Source organism: Tachysurus vachellii, chromosome 1, assembly GCF_030014155.1.
Source record: "Tachysurus vachellii isolate PV-2020 chromosome 1, HZAU_Pvac_v1, whole genome shotgun sequence".
NCBI lineage: Eukaryota > Metazoa > Chordata > Actinopteri > Siluriformes > Bagridae > Tachysurus > Tachysurus vachellii.
The window spans coordinates 32,678,811-32,702,788 of NC_083460.1; the positions used below are offsets into that span (position 1 = coordinate 32,678,811).

At 40.6% G+C, this 23,978-nt stretch overlaps 1 protein-coding gene across 2 annotated transcripts in view; it reads right to left on the reverse strand.

The window, feature by feature from the left end:
• Nucleotides 1–23,978, reverse strand: part of LOC132854992 (ephrin type-B receptor 3-like) — a 38,003-nt gene that overhangs the window by 3,229 nt on the left and 10,796 nt on the right. The window contains exons 2-15 of one of the 2 annotated variants that reach the window (XM_060883697.1): nt 14,512–14,576; nt 13,514–14,186; nt 10,910–11,065; nt 9,829–10,164; nt 8,030–8,154; nt 7,720–7,882; nt 7,491–7,599; nt 6,624–6,676; nt 6,117–6,239; nt 5,254–5,501; nt 4,687–4,902; nt 4,450–4,599; nt 4,178–4,371; nt 1,444–1,599 (exon numbers count right to left, since the gene is read on the reverse strand). In XM_060883697.1, coding sequence (XP_060739680.1) covers nt 1,444–1,599; nt 4,178–4,371; nt 4,450–4,599; nt 4,687–4,902; nt 5,254–5,501; nt 6,117–6,239; nt 6,624–6,676; nt 7,491–7,599; nt 7,720–7,882; nt 8,030–8,154; nt 9,829–10,164; nt 10,910–11,065; nt 13,514–14,186; nt 14,512–14,576 — 2,767 coding nt within the window. Of the gene's footprint in view, nt 1–1,443; nt 1,600–4,177; nt 4,372–4,449; nt 4,600–4,686; nt 4,903–5,253; nt 5,502–6,116; nt 6,252–6,623; nt 6,677–7,490; nt 7,600–7,719; nt 7,883–8,029; nt 8,155–9,828; nt 10,165–10,909; nt 11,066–13,513; nt 14,187–14,511; nt 14,577–23,978 lie in introns of both variants that reach the window. The other variant, XM_060883688.1, reaches the window with a different exon arrangement.

The window sequence follows — 23,978 nt, forward strand, 5'->3', positions numbered from 1 at the left end:
CTATCTCAGGCGTCATCGGGCATCAAGGCAGGATACACCCTGGACGGAGTGCCAACCCATCGCAGGGCACACAGACACTCTCATTCACTCACGCAATCACACACTACGGACAATTTTTCCAGAGATGCCAATCAACCTACCATGCATGTCTTTGGACCGGGGGAGGAAACCGGAGTACCCAGAGGAAACCCCCGAGGCACGGGGAGAACATGCAAACTCCACACACACAAGGCGGAGGCCGGAATCGAACCCCCAACCCCCAACCCTGGAGGTGTGAGGCGAACGTGCTAACCACTAAGCCTTTAGGTTCTATTTAATAATAATAATAATAATAATAATATAATTTTTATTATCACCTGATACAGATAAAAAAAAAATATTATATATATATATATATATATATATATTTATATAATTTAAAAAAGTATGTTAAATTGCACTAATTGAACTAAAATGTGTATGCGTGTGTGTGTGTGTGTGTGTGTGTGTGTGTGTGTGTGTGTGTGTCTGTGCGTGTGTGTCTGTTGCCAACAGCAGCGGAGAAAAGGATAATAAATGACGATCATTAGTAGAAATAGCAGCAGAGCGCCACCTGTCCGGTTGCCAGATTGATATAAATTAGTGTTTTAGATAAATGTGCTAGTGATTAATGTGTGATTAATGTGAATTATTATCGCTGGTAATCATTTGTTGATCTTAAGCGACCTCATTCATTTCCGTTGGCTATTGGCGTGACCTCTAATTGCTCTTTACCTGTTCACAATGTTGCTGAGGTTAGATGAGATATAAGCCTGTAAGAGCGTGAGATTTTGGACACTGTGCTTAAATTACATTGACTTTATGGTAGCTGTTATAGCAATGTCTGACAGGATATGTAACATTTGGGATGGAGCCATAGGGCAGATTAGAGATATCTACTATGTCTGTGTGTTAGACCTACACTGTAATAGCTCAGTACCTCTGTGTGCTGAATGATGATTATTAATTCCAGTGTATCCTGAGTTTCGCTCCTCGGATGTGTTTCATTTGTAGGTGTTTAGTGTTTTCTTTCATTGCCTGTTTGTTCCTGGTGTTTAATTATATCTCAGAGACAAGTCTATCCTGTTTGTCTTGTCTTTGGGTTTGTCCCTCCGGAGTCATGGATTATTCTTTACGGTTGTATTTAACGTTCCCTCTTTATCCTCACAATATCTGCTTATTCTTCCTGTGAGAGCACTTAATTCTGCACTGTGACTTCATGCTAATGCACCACCTGTCTGTTTATCATTCTATACTTGTCTGTCTGTCTGTCTGCCTCGTAAAATCTTGTTAAATGCATCTTTAAATATTTGAATAATTTGCTCTATTTTTTCTCTCTCATTTTATCATCTATCCTTTTTTTTATAGTTTAACGTGTATTTGTTCATCGTTTATCGTGTGTGAATTTTTTTATAGCTCACTCACTCTGATGTCATTTGGGCTACAAGGTCAAAGGAGGCGAAGCCGGCGTTCAGGAAGTTCTCTCTGTAGCGGCTCATTTTGATGGCATCCAGCCAATCGCTCACTGTGGTGAAGGTGGAGTAATCAGGAACACTGCGGTCCAGCAGAGGCTGAGACGCTCTACACAACAGACAGAGAGAGAGAGACAGAGAGAGAGAGAGAGAGAGAGAGAGAGAGAGAGAGAGAGAGAGAGAGAGAGAGAGAGAGTTACCTCCTCATATTCACTCAAAGCTGATGTCACTATCAGATGTTCATTTTCTCTGGCTCTGGTTTTGTTCTGTTCTGGTATTTTACTTTCTGTTCTGGTTTTATTCTTTTTGTTCTTCTGCCTGTATTCTCTTCCATCTTTTGATTCTGGTTCTATTCAGGTGTGAAGTATCACTTCGTGTTGTCGTATTTAGAGTAAAATCATCGCTGTGTTCTCCCTGAGCTGGGTGAAACTGAGTTTAAACTCGGCTCTGATGTCTGCTCTCTGAGGTTCTAGCAGCTCTTGGCTGGTGTATCTGTGGAGTTCGAGGCCTCTGTGGGATTTTTAATAACACAGTGTGATGAAGACGAGGGCACTGAGGTCATGCCGAGAGCAAAGAGCTCCCTGTGTTCTGTCTCTACGCTCTGCTGAGGCCTGTCTGCTCCTGACGGCATTCAATTAATTAACAATTAAGAACCGAGGAGGAAAAACGCTGCAAGCAGTGACACAGAGGTTCCATTCAGGAGAAGAAGAACAGATGGATGGAAGACTGATTTTAATAAGCTCCTGATGTTCCTCAGTTAAAACCCTCAGGTTATAAACCGTGAGACTCCTCATGCTGATGTTCTACTGTATCCCTCATGCTGATGTTCTAATGTAACCCTCATGCTAATGTTCTACTGTAACCCTCATGCTGATGTTCTACTGTAATCCTCATGCTGATGTTCTACTATAACCCTCATGCTGATGTTCTAATGTAACCCTCATGCTAATGTTCTACTGTAACCCTCATGCTAATGTTCTACTGTAACCCTCATGCTGATGTTCTACTGTAATCCTCATGCTGATGTTCTACTGTAACCCTCATGCTGATGTTCTACTGTAATCCTCATGCTGATGTTCTACTGTATCCCTCATGCTGATGTTCTAATGTAACCCTCATGCTAATGTTCTACTGTAACCCTCATGCTGATGTTCTACTGTAACCCTCATGCTGATGTTCTACTGTATCCCTCATGCTAATGTTCTACTGTAACCCTCATGCTAATGTTCTACTGTAACCCTCATGCTGATGTTCTACTGTAACCCCTCATGCTGATGTTCTACTGTAACCCTCATGCTAATGTTCTACTGTAACCCTCATGCTGATGTTCTACTGTAACCCTCATGCTAATGTTCTACTGTAACCCTCATGCTGATGTTCTACTGTAACCCCTCATGCTGATGTTCTACTGTAACCCTCATGCTGATGTTCTACTGTAACCCCTCATGCTGATGTTCTACTGTAACCCTCATGCTGATTTTCTACTGTAATCTTCTCCTCTCTCTCTCTCTCTCTCTCTCTCTCTCTCACACACACACACACACACACTCGGCAGGACGTCTCCTGCTGGACCGTTTAAATCTTGTTAGCAGCTAATTAAAACCATTCTCATCATGACACTACCTCAATTTATCTAAGCCCTCATCACTAATCTCCTCAAACCATCACTGAGACTATCACAGAATCATCCAAGATCTATTTTATTCAGTTATTTTACTCTTGTTAACGATTAGCTAACAAACTAATGCTAGCTATGCTGTCTGTTAGCTAAAAGTTAGCTAAACTAATTAGACGATGCAATAAGATATTTGTCTGTTGTTGCGCCTTTAAAAATTTGCTAGCCATATTTTCCATTTGTTAGCACTATTACTCATTAGCGTTTATAAATGTAAACAATATATTTTTTGCAATATTATCATAAACAGCACTAAACCCTCCAGCATGCTGTAAAATCTCTTCAAAAGCACTCAGATGTTAAGCCATTACTTTATTTTGTTAATTAAAATTACACATCAGTAGTAGCTAACTTGTTAGCTGCTAGATTAGCTATTGGCTATTTGTATTTAGCTAACTCAGTTAACTATCAGGTTTTACAGACTAACTACATTTTTTAAAAGCAACCCAATATAATGAGCCTAGCCTTAGAAAACAAACACATTGATGATGTGACAGATCATTGTATAATGAATGCTGCATTGGCCTTGAGTCTCATCTCATATCGCTTTGTAACAGACAAATTACACCATAACATTTTATACAAATCACATTTAGCTTCGATGAACCAATGAAGCACTGGCAGAATCAGCCGGAGGTTATTGAGGTTAATGGCCAAACAGCCAATCATACAACAGCGTGTCTGTGACTGACTGATGCACTGACCAATCACTGACAGCCCCAAGTTGGATAATAAGAAGGGTTTTAAAAGCAAAGTTGTTGTGTGAAAGCCTGGTCCCGTCCACTGTAGTTTATTTAAAATGTTAAAACTGAATCAAAATGAAGATTTGAGATTGACATAGATTACATTCATAGAATTAAACAAAAGACTACATTCCTACTAATCATAATAAACATAAGAGTAATCTTTGGCATGTTCTTAATCCTGCTTCTTCTTTTTTTGTGACTTCCTGGTACATCTGTACACTGCTCTTAGCCAATCAGGTTGTAGGAGTATATGATGTGTTTCTTACCCACACGGTGTGTTGGCCACCACTTTGAGACTGGCAGCGTTACGGATTAATTTGTCGAGTGTGTTGACGATCTGGGAGAATTTGGGTCTGAGATTCCTCTCTTTCACCCAACAGTCCAGCATTAACTGGTGCAGAGCCGTGGGACAATCCATGGGTGGGGGCAGGCGATAATCCTGTTCCACTGCGTTAATAACCTGTACGTCATATGAACACTCACTCAGAAACACTGTGATGCACGTCTGAGAAGCTAAAAGAAAGCAAAATAAACTTACGTCCTGGTTGCTCATGTCCCAGTATGGCCGCTCGCCATATGACATCACTTCCCACATGACGATTCCGTAGCTCCACACATCGCTCGCTGAAGTGAACTTCCTGTATGCAATCGCTTCCGGAGCCGTCCAGCGAATCGGAATTTTCCCTCCCTACAGATAAATATAAATATCGTTATATAGCGATAAGGGCTGTGACAGTGTGTATGTGTGTGTGTGTGTGTGTGTGTGTGTGTGTACCAGAGAGCTGGTGTAGGTAGGGTCATTAGGGTCATCCTCCAGGAAGCGGGACAGGCCAAAGTCAGACACTTTACACACCAGGTTGCTGTTGACGAGGATGTTACGGGCTGCAAGGTCACGGTGTACGTAGTTCATATCACACAGGTACTTCATACCACTCGCTATTCCACGCAGCATTCCGACCAGCTGGATTACCGTAAACTGACCATCATTCAGCTGCCGTAAGGAGAAGAGGATGTAGAACAGATCAATAAAAAGATAAATAAACAGAAACTAAGAAGAGAGAGAGAAAGAGAGAGAGAATTTTATATGATGTTTGAAGGAAGACAACACACTGAAACTACAGAAGAAAGAGAGAAAGATAGACAGAGGCAGACAGAGGAAGAGAAAGACAAAGTGCATGAGACAGACAAACATGCAAACATGATATATATATATATATATATATATATATATATATATATATATATATATATATATATATATATATATATATATATATATATACACGTGTGTGTGTGTGTGTGTGTATGTTTGTGTGTGTACATGTGTGTTAGTGTGTGTTACCCGCAGAAATGAGTCGAGAGCTCCATTCTCCATGAACTCTGTAAGGATCATTACGGGCCGGCTCTTGGTGACTACGCCCTCCAGTCGAATGATGTTTGGATGGTCAAACTGTCCCATGATGCTCGCCTCACTCAGGAAGTCCCGCCTCTGCCTGTCCGTGTAGCCCACCTTCAGCGTCTTAATGGCCACAATGATCTCCCTTCGTCCAGGGAGCTTCGAACGACCCCTACACACTTCACCGAACTCCCCTAAAGAGAGAGCAAGAGAGGAAGAGAGGGGACAAGTGGAGGAGAGACAAGACAGGGAGAGTCACAGGTTAGATACAAGGAACCAGGGAGAAGGGAGTGCACAAGGAGGAAGCAAGACATGCACACGCAGACAGCATGTAGTGCACCATAAAGTGCATAAGTAGAGATTCGTGCACAAATAGGGAGCAAAGAAGTGCGCAAGTAGAAAGCATTTAAAGGGTAAAATAGCTAAACTAAGAAGGGGAGAGAAATAAATATTGAGCACAAAGGTAAATAGGAAGGGAAAATGGGGAAAGTAGTGCACTAGACTTTGAAGGCAGGGGAGGAGACTGGAGGGGACAGGAGTTTGGGACGGTTAAACGGTTTGTGTGCATGGTCTAGGGAGAAAACTGTGAAATTCAGGTGGGTCAAGAAGAGCATGGAGGAAAGTCACTACAAGACACTCCTAGTCATAAGCAGCAAGTATAAATCCAAATGAGTTGATGAAATGAGGGAGAAAGGAATAAAGCTGACCTAAGACACTGATATGAGAGAGGAAGATCACTAAAAGCTGCACTTTAACACTGCAGGTATAAACAGTAGGCTTTTAAGCAATTGATGTTGTTAGGGCCGTACCTGCTCCGATGACCTCCTCGATCTTCACACAGGACACGTCAATCTCTTTAGCGAATTCACGCACAGCCTCGTTCGGGTCCTCATAGGTGAAGGGGTCAATGTACACCTTCGCTCCGGAGCTCACTATTGGGGATTCAACAGTGACAAATAAACGCATAAACTACATGCCCTTTACTCATAAAAGAACATCATTCAAACGCTACAAATTAAGAAAAATGTCATAAAAATAGTATAAAAGCAAACTGTATGTAAGATTAACTACTACACATGTGATAAATATTACACTTCATATATTCAAAAATAACTTTCGAAGCATTTAAATTAAGTTTACCGACAGAATGTAAATGTTTTACTTATTATTAATTTTATTCTAGGATATGATTGTCATACTACTTTCAGCTGATTTAGTGTTTAAAGTGTTTGTTGGTATTAAAAAGTACACTATTATTATTATTATTATTATTATTAAGTTTTGTTGTTGTTAAATGATTAATAGTAGAAGCTTACTGTATTGCTGTAGTTTCTCTGTGTACTCAGACTCTGAGCCGTTCCTCTGTTTCCTGTGTGGAGAGCAGAGAATCTGTGAGTGCAAATGTGTGAGTGTGTGTGTGTGTGTGTGTGCGTGTGTGTGTGAGTGATATAACATTACAGTGTGATGATGCGTTCTTTATGAATCATATAAATTCACTGCACTGGAACAATACGCTTCACTGCTGCCAACATCATTGGGGTCACAGAGCAGACAGACAGTCAGTGATATTAACCTGTCTGTCAGCCTGCCTGCTTGTCTGTCTGTCTGAATATCTGTCTGTCTGCCTGTCTTTCTGTCTCTCTGTCTTTCTGTCTGTCTTTTTCTGAACAGAAATGGCTGACATTCCATCACACAAAATAGACATAAGCTGTAGCATTTGGGACGGAACCCAGTGGGGGGTTGGGCTGGGTTAAGGGGTGTGTGTGTTGAAGTTGTATGTTAATGTGATTCCTTTGTTGTCAAACCAGGGCAGGAATACCCACTGATAATTTGCATACCATTTGCAATTCAAATGATTTCAGGCAAGTGTGCAAAGACTTTCAGATAGATTTTAGACAGAAAAACCTTCGTCTTTGTCCCGAATCATGATTCTGATTCGATCCAAAAGTCCTTAGTAGTCCTTTTAGTAGTAGTGTACATGTAGAGACTAGTGAATGTGTAATAGGGCACAAACTTCTGACAGAGACATGGCAATATGGAATGACAAAACTGCCCAGCCTACCCACACACATATACACAAGGACACACGGGCAAACACACACCCACACACAGTATTTGGGTACTGTTCTAAATCCAAATCCATGAGGATGAAGGGTTCTAAGAAAGAAAAGTGGAGTTCTTACTTAAGGCAAACAATGGCGATGGCAACCACGGCAATGATGAAGACCAGACCAGCCGTCGCAGAACCTACGATCAGTGGGAGTTGTTCCTGCAGAGACTTCTCTGGGTCCACTGAGAGATAGACAGGTGATCAGACATACATTATTTCTTTTACTGTGTGTATGTGTGTGCACGCATGTGTGGAGGACATGTGAATGTATAGCTGATTTGCATGTGTCAGTGTATGTGCACCTTGATGGTTGGTGCTAAAGTGTGTTGGGTTGCTATAGCGACCATATCCAGCCACCGTCCTGGCTCGGACCTGCACTACATATGCTGTTGCTCCCTTCAACCCCTCGATCCGTGCTGAGCTGCGCTGAGCCGTCATAGTGTGTGCGATTGCGTCTCCCTGATCCTACATACACACACACACACACACACAAAATTATTAGTTACTATGAACAAAAAATAAATCAATCTGACTCAAAATTACTGAATCAAAATGATTTTCGTTTTTCAAACAATTCAGCACATGATACTCATTTCTCTGTGATTCACTCACCTTCTCATGATATTTAATTTCATAATCCAAAATGATTCCATTTGGTTTTTCTGGCGGAAGCCATGAGAGGCTCATGGTGCTCGCCGAAGCCCCCATTAGATGAACTGTGGGAACTGCAGATGGAGCTGAATGAAAAAATAATGAATGAAAAACAATTTAATTCAGAATTTTTGTAAAAATGTAAATAACACTGACCATAAACAAAAATTAATAGGGTCATGTGATGAGCTCAAATACTCAGGATAGTTTAGAGTTATTTAGATTAATTCAAAGTTCTAATATGACTCTTCAGGATTTAACATGACGATGCATGGATTCATTCATACGAACAAACATGATTCATGTGTATCAAAAATGATTCCTTTGAAACAAACACATGCCATTTGTGCAAAGTGCAGTGCATGCACACACACAGACACAGAGACATGCAGTGCAGATTTGGGATTAGCAAAAAGGCTTTGTGTGTGTGTGCGTGTGTGTGTGTGTGTGTGTGTGTGTGGGTGTGTGTGTTTGTGTATGTGTGTGTTTCCTTGGAGAAAATGGGTTCTGAAATCCCTCGTGTGAAGAGACACTAATGACAAACTGGAAAGCTCAGTTCACACCCTTCACACACACACACACACACACACACACACACACACACACACACACAGTTCTTATCCAGTCATTCCTCTACTGTTCATCCTGCTTGGGGTTTCAAACACTTTGTCTCACACTCTTTCTTTTCTAATGAATTGTTCTCTTACTTTTTCCTCTCTCTTTTCTTTTGCTTTACCCACTTCTGCCTCGCATTTCCCCTTTTCTGCTTTCCTGAATTTCTTTGTCTTTTGTCATTACCCTTTTCTAATCCCTGCTGTCTCTCTCTCTCTCTGTCTCTCTCTCTGTCTCTCTCTCTCTCTTTCTTTCTGTCTAATCCTCGGATCTTTGATCGTGTGTCTCTTCTGTCTTTTCTTTGTCACCCCCCAACTTTAAATCCCCCCTGGTTAAAGGACAATGCTCTGTACGGGGACTCTTCCCTCACCCCGGGATGCTCCTTGGAGGTAAAGATGGCCGCCACAGATTAACGATGCTCTGTTTGCTTTTCTTCTTACAGGCTCAGTTCAGCTGTGTGAATATTCAGCCGGCGGCCGTGTGAAAATAGCAATCAAAAATAATCTTAAACACAAACGCACTAAAATCTCAGCAGCCTTAACATATATATATATATATATATATATATATATATATATATATATATATATATATATATATATATAAAAACAAAAGCTTCTGACTTCAGCACACTGTGTGTGATACAGTGTCTGTGATAGAACAACCAAAACCCCATTAAGAACACTTCTATTTCTTATTAACTCATATTTGGGACACAGCCACAACTCAGTGAGATTGACTAGAGCTGTTTTTCATGAAAACTTTGAAATAACAATTAGGAGAGAAACAGGTAGAGTGAGAAAGACTGAGACAGAAATACATAGAGAGAGAGAGAGAGAGAGAGAGAGAGAGAGAGAGAGAGAGAGAGAGAGAATGACAGACTTAAACAGATAAACAGGCGCAAAAACAGACAGACAGAGACAAACAGACAGAAAGACAGAAAGGAAGATACAGAAAGAGGGAATGCCATTGAGATGGACAAACTGACAATCAGAGAGAGAAATAGAGAGAGACAGAGAGAGATAAACAGACAGAGAGACAAATAGAAAAAAAAGCTACACAAAGAGACAGACAGATGGAGACAACGAGAAAAGACAGATACACACACAGACACACACATACACACAAATGCTGTCTCGCTATCTCACCAGCTTGGTTGGTGGTGATGTTGACGGAGGTGTACTGTGGTGGATATGGGCTCTTATTGGACACTCCGTTGACTGCCTGGATCTCAAAGCTGTACTGCGTGTGTGCCTGCAGGTTCCTGATGGCCACACGGCGCTCCATCAGTCCCAGGTGTCGCGGCGACATGTCCACGTTATCGTCACAGCGTGTGCATGCTCCGTGCTCTGTCACACACTTCTTACAGATGACGTTGTAGAGAAGATCGTCACGGCCTCCCAGCTCCTTTGGCTCGCTCCACTCTAACACCAGAGACGTCTCGTTCACGTTTGAGATCACGTTACGAGGAGCAGACGGCACCGCTGTGAAGGATAAATTTTTTTTATTAAGCATTAGTAAAATGACAGCATCAAAATGAAATTTTAAAATCAAATATAAAATAAAAAAATCGTGATATACATTTAATAGAAAAATACAGCCTGAATTATGGTGTGTGTGTGTATGTGTGTGTGTGTGTCATTATGTATTTAACTTTACATAAATCCCAGTGTGTGACATTTTCTTAAACTCCTATAACTTAACACACACACACAACCTATGATGTACACAATGAGTCTGAACGCCTCTCTTTCTAGGGAATGAGAATGAATCTGTAATCAGCAGAAAGCGAGAGAGAGAGAGACAGAATGACACATAGACAGAGAAAGGAGTTGATAGACAGATAGGAGACATATAGTAAGATAGGACAGACATCCAGAGACAGACAGACATAAGGACATATATAGACAGACATATGGACAGATAAATAGACAGTGAGAGAGAGCGAGAGAGAGAGAGAGAGAGAGAGACAGACAGACAAACAGACAGACAGACAGACAGAGGAGCATATGTTCGGGGAATACAAAGTGTCAGTGTGTGTGTGGTGCTGCAGCGGGTTGTGCTGATCCTCTGTTGTGTTACTGAATTTATGGCTGCATTCATACTACTTAAGTGTGCGTGTGTGCAAATAAGCACTAGGCTAATTAAGTTTTAGTACAGGAGGCTTATAAATCTTCCACAGTGAGAATCCACAGCATGGCTTTGTGGTGTGTGTGTGTGTGTCCTCACCAGTGCAGGCTGTGTCAGGGGTGTCACTGTCAGCTCGGTAGAATCCATTCTTGCAGCTGCAGGTGGATGAAGCGGCAGAAATGGAGCGACTGTTGGGAGGACACGGGGTACATGGCCCTTCACCTTGCTTCCATTTAAACAGACCAGGTCTGCATGCTACACACAAACAGAAAGTTAACACAATGCAACATGCATATGATCTGCACTACACACTAGATATGATATTGTGTGTATGTGTCTGTGTCTATATTTGTCTGACAGTTGTTACATTTCTATGTGTCAGTTGCCCACAGAATCCAGAATGTTAATAATTTTTCACTTTATAGTAGAAGCGCTTTTATTAGTGGCAGTCTTTAGGAGTTTCTGATAAAGCCGCTTTCATCTTTATCTATCTTTATCTATACTTCTGAAGAAACATTACTACACACTTGAGTTCAAAAGTCTGCATTGTTCTAAAACACAAAAAAACTGTATACATGACACACACCTCACAAAACACGTGAACCTGATTGTTTTTGAACTTAGAATAAAACTCCATGGACAGTAAAAGCTAGCATGTTTAGCTGTGCATTTTAGCATTATTCAGCACACACAGTGCTAATCAAGACTATAAGGCAGTAATATTTTATGTTTTACATAATTAGTACTAAATGTTAAATAACATTAGTGATGTTTTTTAAAACAGTTTTAGACTTTAAGCTCCTGTCTGTGAGCTTGAACTTTTGGACCTGAAGGAATAACACATTAGCACAAACTCCTAAACCATTAGCGCTTAAAGCTAACAGAGTCAGTGCTGCTCTTGTTTATTCATCCATTAATCATGGGTTCAACAGATTTTGGGCTAAGAGTTAACAGACTTTTTACTGTCTGACTGAGTTCCTTCTGCTTTTATTTCTCCAGAGTTAGAACACAAAAACTTCAATTTAAAAAAACTTAAGAGGAAAAAAAATGGAGATTTTTTTAGAAGCTCTTTTTCATTTCTTAAAGCTGCACTGATACTCACATCTCAGACAGAAAGACGGAGAGCGAGAGAGATAGACAGTGGGACAAAGAGACACACAGACAGTCAGAGACAGAGAGACAGATAGATATAGTAAGACAGATAGTAAAACGTCACACAGCGTGGGAAAGTCAGTGTCAGATAGATAGATAGATAGATAGATAGATAGATAGATAGATAGATAGATAGATAGATAGATAGATAGATAGATAAAGACTGAGAGAGAAATAGAGAGACTAACAAACTGTCTGACAGAAAGACAGAGTGAGACATTAAGAAAAAGCAAAAGAGAGACAAAAAGAAAAAGTCAAACAAACACTCACAGTCACAGAGAAAGAGGAACATTTGCTAATTTTCAATGTAGAAGTGAATAAAAAAGAAAGGAATCAAATGGATTTCATTTTCATTGCAATGTCTCAATGCTGCTCAGTCGAGTATTATCATGACTAAAGATTAATATGTGAATGAGAGAGATAAAGACAGATGGAGAGAGGGAGTGAGAAAGACAGGTTTTTTCCTCTTTTCCTTTCCAGTTGTTTGCTTAGTGAGAGTTTATCGGCTTCAGTCTCCGGCCGGTTTCACCTTCAGCTGCTCTGAGAGAATAAACGAGGTTTTAAACAGGGAGTTGCGTCCACACTCATGTTCCCTCGCTGCATTAACCCTAATGAAGTGTACACTAGTTAGCATTAACCTCACTCTAAAAAAGTCTGTGCAGATTTGATAGTCATTTATTTTCATGTCAGTGCTAGTGTGAACTTTTCAAATCAGGAAGCAGAAAACCAAAAGTTTAAAAATAGGAATTAAAAAACACCAAAGTTTATCCCTGGCCAGCTTGGAAGACATCTGAAGGGGTTATTATGACAACAATAAAAGCAAATTGGTAAAATCCTCTCTGACGCTGCAGTTAAAGCCAAAAAGAAAAAGTGCTGATGCTAAAACCAGCACAAAACCAACGAGTCTGTTTTTCATAGTCACTTTTTGGCTACATAACCAAGCAGCACTTAGGAGCAATTCTAGCTCCACCCCTAAATACTATCACTAAAAAATATCATCTTAGTATTAAAAATAAACAAAAAAAGAAAAAAATAACAATATACATGTGAGCTGGGTATGAGAAAGTTTTTTTTATTTTAGGTTATATTAAATACTTAATAAAGTGGGTCATTTTGTCCTGAACAGAGAGTTAAAGTTTCACCGGATCATTTCCACTCTGTCTCTCGCTTTGACCTTTCCAGTACTTGTGGTTTTCACTTCACTGCACTTAAATTCACCTCAGTGTGATTTCTTCTTTTTCACCCTCTCTCTCTCCCTCTCTTTCCCTAACAGACATTTACTTATTCACTCCTTCGTTCTGCTCAAATTGAGGCTAAGTATCTGAATCTCCTTTGCAGACCAGAAAAACTAGCTCAACACCTCAAGCTACCGTAAGTCACCCGAATCGATAAAGACAGAAGTGTACCGTTAAGATTTAGTCTGTTAGGCATGACTTTGATTATCAAATTATAAGATTTACAGTGACACACATTTCTTTAGAATCCCGCATTACCCGTAACTCTACGCATCATAGCTAAATTGTGCATGATTAATATTGTTTGTTATCTTACCTTGGCACTGTGTTTCTTTAGCGGTGGGTTCAAATCCAGCCATGCAGGTGCAGGAACCGACAGGAACCATCCACTCTCCGTCTCCGTTGCAGTAGAGCCTCAGGGGGACAGACAGCTCCACAGCATTGGGGACACAGTTCCCTGGGGCAATCACCAGAGACGTGGCCTCTGCTCCAGTTGCCGTCTCAGGGAAGACGGCAAAGTTGGCAATGGAAGTTGAACACTTTTTATAGAACACCCGTACAGAGATGAGCGACATGCAGGCTCCCAGGTCCTGGAACGCCAGATAGAATCCGCTCTTGGCGAGCGGGCCAAAGCTGCGGATCTTGGTGTTGACGCGTCCTGACAGCAGTGCAGAGAAGCTCTTGTCCGGAGCAATGGTGTCCACTTTGACATATGGGTTCTCCATCCAGAATGGGCTGGTGGAGGTGGCCGAGTCAGAGTCAGACTCGTAGTAGAAGAGATTAAAAGTCTCTTTGCAGGAACCGGGAATGTTGGGAATGCTATTACAGTCCCGCACAGTGAACTTCAACTCCACATACACACGGAGCACGTCCTTCCTCGGTATAAAGTCACTGCGTAGCCAGTTGTTCTGGTTCAGCTCTCGGACATTACACACCTGGTACGTCCTGATTGGGTTCATGGCATCATCATAGCCACTCACTTCCTCCCACTGAGAGAGAGAGAGAGAGAGAGAGAGAGAGAGAGAGAGAGAGAGAGAGCTCTAATATAAAAACGATTCACAGTCCTTATACACTACAGGCTGCAGTAAAAAATACTGTATTTTCTTGAATACTCAAAATAAATAGATTACAAACATATAGATGTAGAGACAGACAGAAAATCAGATATATAAACAAAGCAAGAGACAGATAGAGACACATAGAAACACAAAAAGACAGAAAGACAGACACCTAGAGAGAGACACAGACACACACACAGATAGAGAGTAAATGAGACAGACAGACACATAGAAAGACATACAGATAGACACTTACCCCTGTCTCAGGATGTGAGGTCCATGCCAGCTCTGTTGTGGCCCATTTGGTGTCCATTAATGTTTCTGTAATCAAACAAACACACTAATAAATGTATTTGTGTGTGCAGTGTTTAAGGCTATGGGTTATTGAGCTGAAGTTTGGGTTTCAAGCTTAAGGACCACCATGATGCTTCTGTAATGCTTCTTCTCTTATCCCAACTTCCTGTGTTGTATATGTGAAAACTAAAGACTTTGTGTGTGTGTGTGTGTGTGTGTGTGTGTGTGTGTGTGTGTTCTGAGTCAGTGAAAAAAGGTGTGTGTGTTCCACTGTTTTCTCTATTGTGAACACTTTGCTAGCGGTGCTGAAAAATAGCAAATCCATGCAAACTGTGTCTTAGATAAGAAGGTAAATCACACAAAGACAAACACACACACAGTATATTCTCTTAGACATAATTGTCCATACATTATTCCACATCAAATTCACACACATTCTGTTGGCTTATTTTTTTTTTTATCATTTTATAAAGCTAGCTAAAATGTGTTACTAGCTAATCTAGCCATTTGTTTACCATGTAGGATTCCATAGTGTGTACTAGGTTGTTAGTTAGTAAGTGAAAATATTACACCAGCACATGGCATTAAACTTGCGCTTCCCAGAATTCCTGACAGAGATTAGCATTCCATATCCATGTGTTTGTTTGTCCAACTTAAACGAGTGGATTACACACTCATTATCAAGCTGCTTCAGACAAAAATCTGAAAAAAAACCTGCTGACACGCACACATACAAACACACACACTCACACACACACACATGGTCTCTAATCCGATAATGACAGAGCAGAGCTAATAACAGAGAGAGTCAGAGTGTCCAACACACACACACACACACACACACACACACACTCTTTGCTTTAGGTTACAAACCTCTTAAAATATTTCTTTGTACCAACAACCAACCCTCTTAAAGACAGTGCGTGTGTGTGTGTGTGTGTGTGTGTGTGTGTGTGTGTGTGTGTGTGTGTGTGTGTGTGTGTGTGTAAAAACACCATTATTAAGACTAGAAGAATTTTTACGGACTTAATGACTTGGCTTTAATGGCTGGCCCCGAGGCAGGTGAGATTAGTTCAAGATTTTTATCCCAATGTTTCACAAGCTTGGTTTTAGTTTCCGTGCTGTACAACAAACAAAAACACATCAAATACAGAAACCAAATGTCACAAGTTAACATGCTAAAACCTCCAATACTACAGATGAAAACACCAGGTGTCAAAACCAACTGCTACACATCACATGTCATTAACCAAACGCTGAACATTAAATACTCAGTTTTATACGCCAAATATCCAACAGCAACCAGAGGGAAGGAAACAGCAGCCATCAAAACCAAATGGTGACACTGTAATCAACACTACACATGAAATACTCAACACTATACACCAAAAGTCAAACCCCATCCAAAAAAACTAATCATCATAAATGCTAATCATCAATTCCTCAAAGCTACATGTTCCGTGTCAATCAGCCTAAAAACACCATAAAAATAAAATCTTTCATGAAAATAAAACACCAGACAAAAAAATTACAATGAAATTGAAACATCAAACAGTAAAAATAGTTTTATGCTGTAAATGTTATTATTACAGTCTGAGCATCAAACACTAAACAATGAAACACTAAACCAATCATCAAACAGTAAACAACAGTAAACATAACAACCCACATCAAACACCAAAACATCATACAAAACTTCAACTAATTACAAAACACTGAACTTTAAAATTTAAACATTAAACACTAGAAAATCAGAAACAACAAACTACCAAACATGACATAAGTCTTAAATAGATTTACAAAAAAAGGAAAATAGAATTTTGTGCAGAATTTCAAGTTTGAAAGATGAGTATTTATGCTGAGCTTTATGACAATTAAATTAGTGGTCATTGTCCGTACTGACACACACACACACACACACACACACTTTATTAAAAGCTGATAACTCCAGCACTCACTATGACTTTGTCTTTTTTATTCTTTACTTAATTGATTTTTTTTCTTGCTGCCTCTCTCCGGCGCTTTGTTGTGACATTGCATAGAGACAGTGCAATGCCACACACACACACACACACACACACACACACACACAAGCAGTGTTTGGCCACACTACACAGAGATGTGTCAACAGCAGTGAGAGAAGAAAACACTCCATTAAATCTATTAAAGCCATTAACCTGATTGGGCGCTCAGAGCTTTTGTTACTGCTTTTATTGGCTCTGGGGAAGGGGGTGGTTGTGTTTGGGTGCTGGTGGGTGAGGGGGTATTTACACAAGAGATGGGGCTTTTGAAAATTTTCCTTTGAATAAACTCAAGACAGAAACAAAACCTCTCTCAAAATCCCTCCATCCACCTGCTGTCCATCAAGTCTCACAGTTTCTCTCCTCTCTCTGTTAGTCTCTCTGGTCTATCACACAGTGCCAGTGAAGCCCGGCTGTAATATCAGCCGTGATTTAAAAAGACCTGTGAATTAAAAAAATAGATATAAATATTAAATATAAATATTTTATTTAAAAAATAAAATAAGGTAAGATAAAGAGACCAGAACAGACTGTTACCATAGCTACTGCTCAAACTGCTGTACTGCCTGGAAAATAGTATCGAACACAACATGCTGTGTGTGTGTTTATGTGTTTGTGTGTGTGTTTCATGTTTTTATTTAAAATCTATTTGTGCATTTGGTAACATTTCCTTAATCAAAAACACAACAACAATGGTGTGTGTGTGTGTGTGTGTGTGTGTGTGTAATAAAGGTCTTGGACAACTTTTGTTTCATTTCCCGTAGTGAATAAAAATGGAGTCTCTCTCTCTCTCTCTCTAATTACATGTGTGTGTGTGTGTGTGTGTGCGTGTGTGTATGTGTGTGAGTGTTTGTGAGTGTGTGACTACCAGGAGCCTTGAGGGTAGATGTCTGTGCACCAGGTGTGCTTATGAATCAGTGTGTATGTGTGAATGTGTTCCAGCTCATTATGGTGGCTGTGTATCATCCGTTTAGGTCAGAAAGTGCGCACACACACACGCACACGCACACACACACACACACACACACACACACACACACACACTCATACACACACATGCATGCACACACATTTATATCCCAAGAGAACTGGTCACACTGATACTGTGAAATCAAGATCTGGCAAGCTAAACTATTAATGAGCACTTAAGCTAACACACACACACACACACACACACACACACACACACACACACACACAGTAGTGACACACGCAAACCTTACAGTAAGAATATGATGTCAGCAACATTACACCATAGAAATTGCTTGCTCAGTAATTAGTCACTCATTACAGACTGTGTGTGTGTGTGTTTCTTTATTTATTCATTTAAATAGTCAATCCTCTCTAAACAGTAAAAATGACCAAAATGCATCACACCTCTCACTCTTTTAAAGTTTCCTTTTGCCTTTTTTTGAACAGTTAGTGAAATTAGACTCCTGCAGTGAGACTGTCTGGCAATACAATCTGTCTGTCTTTCTGTGCGAGTGTGTGTGTTCTAATGTGTTAGCTTAAGTGCTCATTAATAGTTTAACACCTCAGCTCTTGATTTCGCAGTATCAGTGTGTTCCGTCCTCTCGGGGTGTGAAGTGTGTGTGTCTGTGAAGTGTGTGTGTTATCATAGTGTGCTAGTGTTAGCTTAAGTGCCCATTAATAGTTTATCACTATTAATGATGAGATAGGAGAAGGAATTCCTTACTGATGCAAAACCCTAAATTAAATATCCTGTTGGAAATTCTATAAAAAGATGTGTGAAATAACGACACTACAGTTCTGTTCCTTTGCACTGTGATTCTGGTGATTTTATATACCGACGCTTGTTTTAGCATGTTATTGTTTTTATAGTAACTGCTGTGGTGAATTTTACGGAAGGAGTCTCCACTATCAGTGCTTTGAAACAGTCAGAGGTGAAGCTGTAAGTTTTTTTGAAGTCTTGAGGACAGAACTGTTTGTGGTTTCTCTGTAACACGACAAACTGTGGGTTGTTTTTTGTCTAATTAACTTCAATAGAGAGAAACAGGAGAGGCTGGTGAGGTAATGAAGTGAAAACAGGAACATCGAGGTACCACAACATTAAAGGTAACCATAAATAATACAAAAATTATGTGTAGTTCTATTTAGATAGATAGATAGATAGATAGATAGATAGATAGATAGATAGATAGATAGATAGAGATTCCATATGTCGGATCACCAGGAAACTTAACACTCAGATGTGTAATTTAAAGATCTCAGAAATGCAGGTGTTTGTGTGTGTATGTGTGTTTGTGGTGCTCTGATTCACTGTGGCTTTGTCACGTGACTTTAATTACAGATTACTACATAGTTTCAGGCTCTTGTTTATGAATTGCTTTCACTAAATGACATGACGGCAGTTGTTTATATGATGGCACACACACACACACACACACACACACATACCCTTACGAGCTGTAGTGTGCCATTTAGAGAGCCCACTCTTAACCCAGACCTGAAACTGATCTGTCTCTCAAGCCTGTGGCCTGAATATGAATATTAATGACTTTATGCTAATTACTGTCTCTCCCTAGCTTTTAAACTTTCTCTTTCTCTTACTCGTGTCTCATTTTGTTTTTTTTTTTATTCAGCTTTCCTACATTCCTCTTTCTGTCCTCATCTTCTCTTTCCTATCTCACACTATTGTTTTCTATTATCTCTTGTTGCCCTCTTCTCTCTCACTCTATTTATTGTTGTTCCCTCCAGCTTTCTCAGTCTGGCATGATAAAGAGAAGCCAACATGTATAAATAACTCAAAATGCCCCAAAGCTGAGAACAGTGAGGCACAGAGAGAGAGACAGAGAGAGAGAGAGAGAGAGAGAGAGAGAGAGAGAGAGGTGAGAGCAAAAAGCAGATATATATGAAGTATGCTGAGGGTATTAAAGGTCAGGGTAATAGGAATCTCACCATGATGCCAATGTTTAATTCACACACACACACACACACACCAGTGTATCCGGTTGTTCACATTGTAGGAAATATTTACTGTATCTTCTGTTCCCGCAGAAGGTTCCAGAAGGATTCATTCATTTCCTACAACTTCATTACACCCTATAAATCTCTCCAAAATCTATAATGATGCATCCATCCAATCATCCAGCCATCCATTCATCCATCCAGTCTTCCATCTGTTCACAGGTTCCCAGTAAGTGCAGAGTGAATGTACACGGAGGAGGACAAAGAGTAAGAGAAGGTGGAGTAAAACCCAAGCCAGCAGCAGTGCATTCTGGGTAAGGTTCTGCTTCTGAAATGTACAATATCGCTGCATTCGACTAATAAAAACCATAAATTCCTATTCAGGAGCTCAGGATGGTCTGAGAAAAAAAGAAATACAAGGTCCGGGGTTTTCCGCGTTGTGTAGCACATACACACAAATGTAGAAGGTGACATAACTCTGACTTCTCACTTCTGAGGTCATTTTAAAACACAGTATTACCCGAGGGGGAGTGTCTGAGGTGATGGCAGGTGGTGAGTGTTTACAGGAAGGGCTCACATTTACACACCTGAAAGAGAACAAGGCTTCCAGATGCAAACGGTGAAAGTCTTCTCACCTTCAACACCCCGTAACTTGGGCAGACAGGAAGTGCTACATGAGGGCGTCACTGCTCTAAACTACAGTCCAGTCACACAGAAGGTGGTGTCATGATAATTACAGGTTGAGTGTGAACCGAATCTGGGAGTCGAATTCCCAGGAACACTGACTCAGTAAAAGTCCTGGGAAATGATCAGCAGCTCAGTTGTGAAAACATGCTGATGTGTGAACACACCGGAGTAGCTCTGTCTCTCTGTTTGTCTGCATGTCTGCCAGTATGTACCTGTCTGCCTGTTCAACACACAACCTCAGAATAATGTCTGCTGAGTTTCAGAGCCACACGCATGCACACGCACACGCACACACTCACACACACAATGCTTGAGGCTTCACACTGTGTGACATTCCTGCAGCATGAAACAAACACAACAATAAAAAAATAAAAATAGTTGTGTGTGTGTGTGTGAGTGAAAGAGAGAAAGAAAGAGAGAGAGAGAGAGAGATGATAGACACATCCTCGCAGTTCATTTATTAGTGTCCAGTTTCCTCTTCCTGGATTATCACGAGTGAGATTCAGCCTGCTGGCTTTCTCTCTCTCTCTCACACACACACTCTAACTATATGGTGATATAACACTGCCATGTTCCCTTACACAGTGCCAGGTGTTCAAGTGTGTATGTGTGTGTCTGTGTGTGTGTGAGCGACAGAGAGAGGGAGAGAGACAGGACACCTTGGTGAGGGTGTGAAAATTGAAGTGTTGCACATTTGTCAATGTTTCCCAACAATGTGTGTAAACACACACACACACACACACACACACACACACACACACACAGCTACGCACAATAAAACTCATCTGCCACCTCGGCTCCGTCCCAAAAACTACATTTAGCATCTTATTAGCAATCTTATTACAAAGTAGTCCTTCTTACGGGTCCATCCCAAACACCAAAACACAAAGAATCAGGTGTAGAAGCACTTCCTGTCTTGGTCATGGTTTTATCTGAGTGCTGATTTCGGCACAGTGCTGTCTCAATCACACTAATTAGTTAATTAGCTCTCAGTGCTAGTGACTTTTTGTCACATGCCGTCTGTGTCCCGTCTCAAACCACATGTTCCTGCTACCTAATAAGATAGGTATCACACAATCACACAGTTGGATTTGTGACACAGCCGTGATCACCATGATCACTGAGCTTCCTGTCGAATAAAGCGTTTGCGAGTCATTATCCCAGCCTTACTTCCCTTGTTAACAGTCTCCAGGTGATTGGTTAGCTCTACTGCTGACTCTCATGACAGCTTGTTAAGGGAATCACACACACACACACTCAGGATTTGAGAATAGATGAATGAGAAAGGCTGTGTTCTAATAAACAAGCAAGATCAATAATATAATATCGCCCAAAAGCACCATACTGACAAATACTTCATTTTCCCTTCTTCTAGTTCTAATTAACAAAGGTTGTGTCCCAAACCACATGCTAGTGAACAAATATTAGTGTGTTAATCTAGTCTGCAATCTGTGTTATTAATTTCTGTTTAGAATAAAGTGTGAGTGTTTGATCACAGCGCTACCTGACACTACGTAGTGCACAGTGATAACTGCCTGATTTGGGACAGAGCCCAAACTGAGTGTACTGAGAAACAGCTGTGTGTTAATGATGTGTATTTATATATTTATATGCTGATATATTTCTGTCTCACGCTCTGCACTCAGTGTGGTGTGTGTTTAGGTGCTCTTTAGCGTCATTAACTCAGAGCGAGGATAATTGTTATTATTATTCACGTCTGTGACTGTGTGTATTTTCACTCGTGTCCCAAATGGCTGACGCTGATAAATCAGTGTTATTTAATCGACACACACTTCATTAACCTCATACTGCGCAAACACAACAACTAAGACCTCATGCTAAATGACTTCCAGTGCTTTAGCAAAACATGCAAATGATAGAAATGAGGATTACTTTTGTGTGGACAGGTTTTATGTGCCCTAGCTGACTTTCCTTGTGCTCATTTCCCCTCGGTTGAGTGACCTTTATTTAGCTCTCAGCTCTCAACCCAGTTCACAGACTTCCTGTTATTTAAAAAGATGATTTTTATGAACATAAACCTTTGAAGAAAAAACATTTACATTTCGCTAACAGCTGCTGATGATGTCATTGTTGAAGTGGGACCAATCAGCAGCCTCGTTTCAACACACGCACATTCTTTCGACTCTCATTGTCTTTCTTCTATATTTCTTTTCTTTGCTTCCTTTTTCTTTTCTTTTCCACCGTCTCATTGTTCATTCTGCTCTTTTACATATTTGTTCTCTTTCTTTCTCTCTTTCTTTCTGTTTTAGTCCCTTCTTTGTTCTTCTCAGGGACAGAGAGAGAGAGAGAGAGAGAGAAAGATGGGGGGAGAAGAAGTGTGAGTCGTGTTACTATGTGATAAGCTGAAGGTCAAAGTAATCCCGTAAATCATTTACTGATAAACAGTGTGTATGTGTGTGTGTGTGTGTGTGTGTGTGTATGTGTTTGTGTGAGTTGACAGCGGCAACATATAACACAAGAACAGCAGAAGTGTCAAAGAACAGAGATTCTCAGATTCTCACAGGAGAGTGTGTGTGTGTGCGTGTGTCTGTGTGTGTGAAGAACAGAATCAGTATGTAGAGACAAAGTGACAGGTCACACACACATACACAAACTCACATGCACGCACAAACACACCCATCAGCCGTGAAGCTGGTCTGGCGGCTACTGATCTAATTACAGAGCTTTGGTCCTCCACACCCTGACAGTCCGCACACATATACATGCACGCACACTCACACAAACACACTCATATACACAAATACACATGCAAACACACACACACAGTATGAACATTCCAACAACAATTAACCACCATAAAATATTTCCTTTCTTTTATGTTTGGAACCTAGCCTTAATACAGCGAATAACTCTTGACTCTGGATTTGGGACAGAGCCAAGAGCGGTGCAGGCATCTAACAGGGAGCAGGGAAATCTTCCGAGACTCTGAAGTGAGAAAAAACCACAGAAGGGTGTGAAAGCTGCCATATTGACATGAAAAGACAGAGCAGACAAACAGAAGAGTCGGATAACGCAGCACCAGATGGTGTGTGTGTGTGTTTGTGTGTGTGAGTGGTGTGTGTGTGTGCTATATTCTGCATTATTTTACATGAAGAGTGTCAGATAGACAGCAGATCCCTCTCTCTTCTCTTCCTCTCTCTCCCTGTGGGATTAGTGGCTAAGCGCATCGCGATGATACCTGATTCAATTTAGTGACCCGTCAATCAATGGTGGATGACTGGGTGGTGTTTCTATCCACATAAACACACTCCGTAGGGGGGGAATGAAGGCCACGAGAGGGCAGGTTGCACTTCCGTGGTTAATTAAGCAGGCAGCCTGCTGCTCCCCTTACTTATTTATGAGACCTTGCTTCGATCGGACGCCACTTGGTTGACTAATTAGTCTGGAGCTGCTGGTGGATCTATACGGCTCGATTCAGGACGGGGCCGAAAAAGCACGCTAGAGATTTAATCGCCATTTAAAAAATTAAAGTGTGTGTGTGTGGTGGTGGTGGTGGTGTTGTTTTGGGGGGTGGGGGGAGGGGGTTAATGAGACTTAATTTGATTGCACAAATTAATATCAAACATCGTTTGTGTTACAGTCAGAAGTACCTGTGAAGTAATACGAAAATAATGTGCAACGTCTGACCAATTAGATTCAAGCATTTATCTGTGCTGTGGTATAATGAGCTATTAGTTTATAGTAATGCTCTGGATCTAATATATTATCATTTCCATAGTAACAGCTCATACACTGGGACTTAACATAAATGGGTGTAAAAAATAGTAAAAAA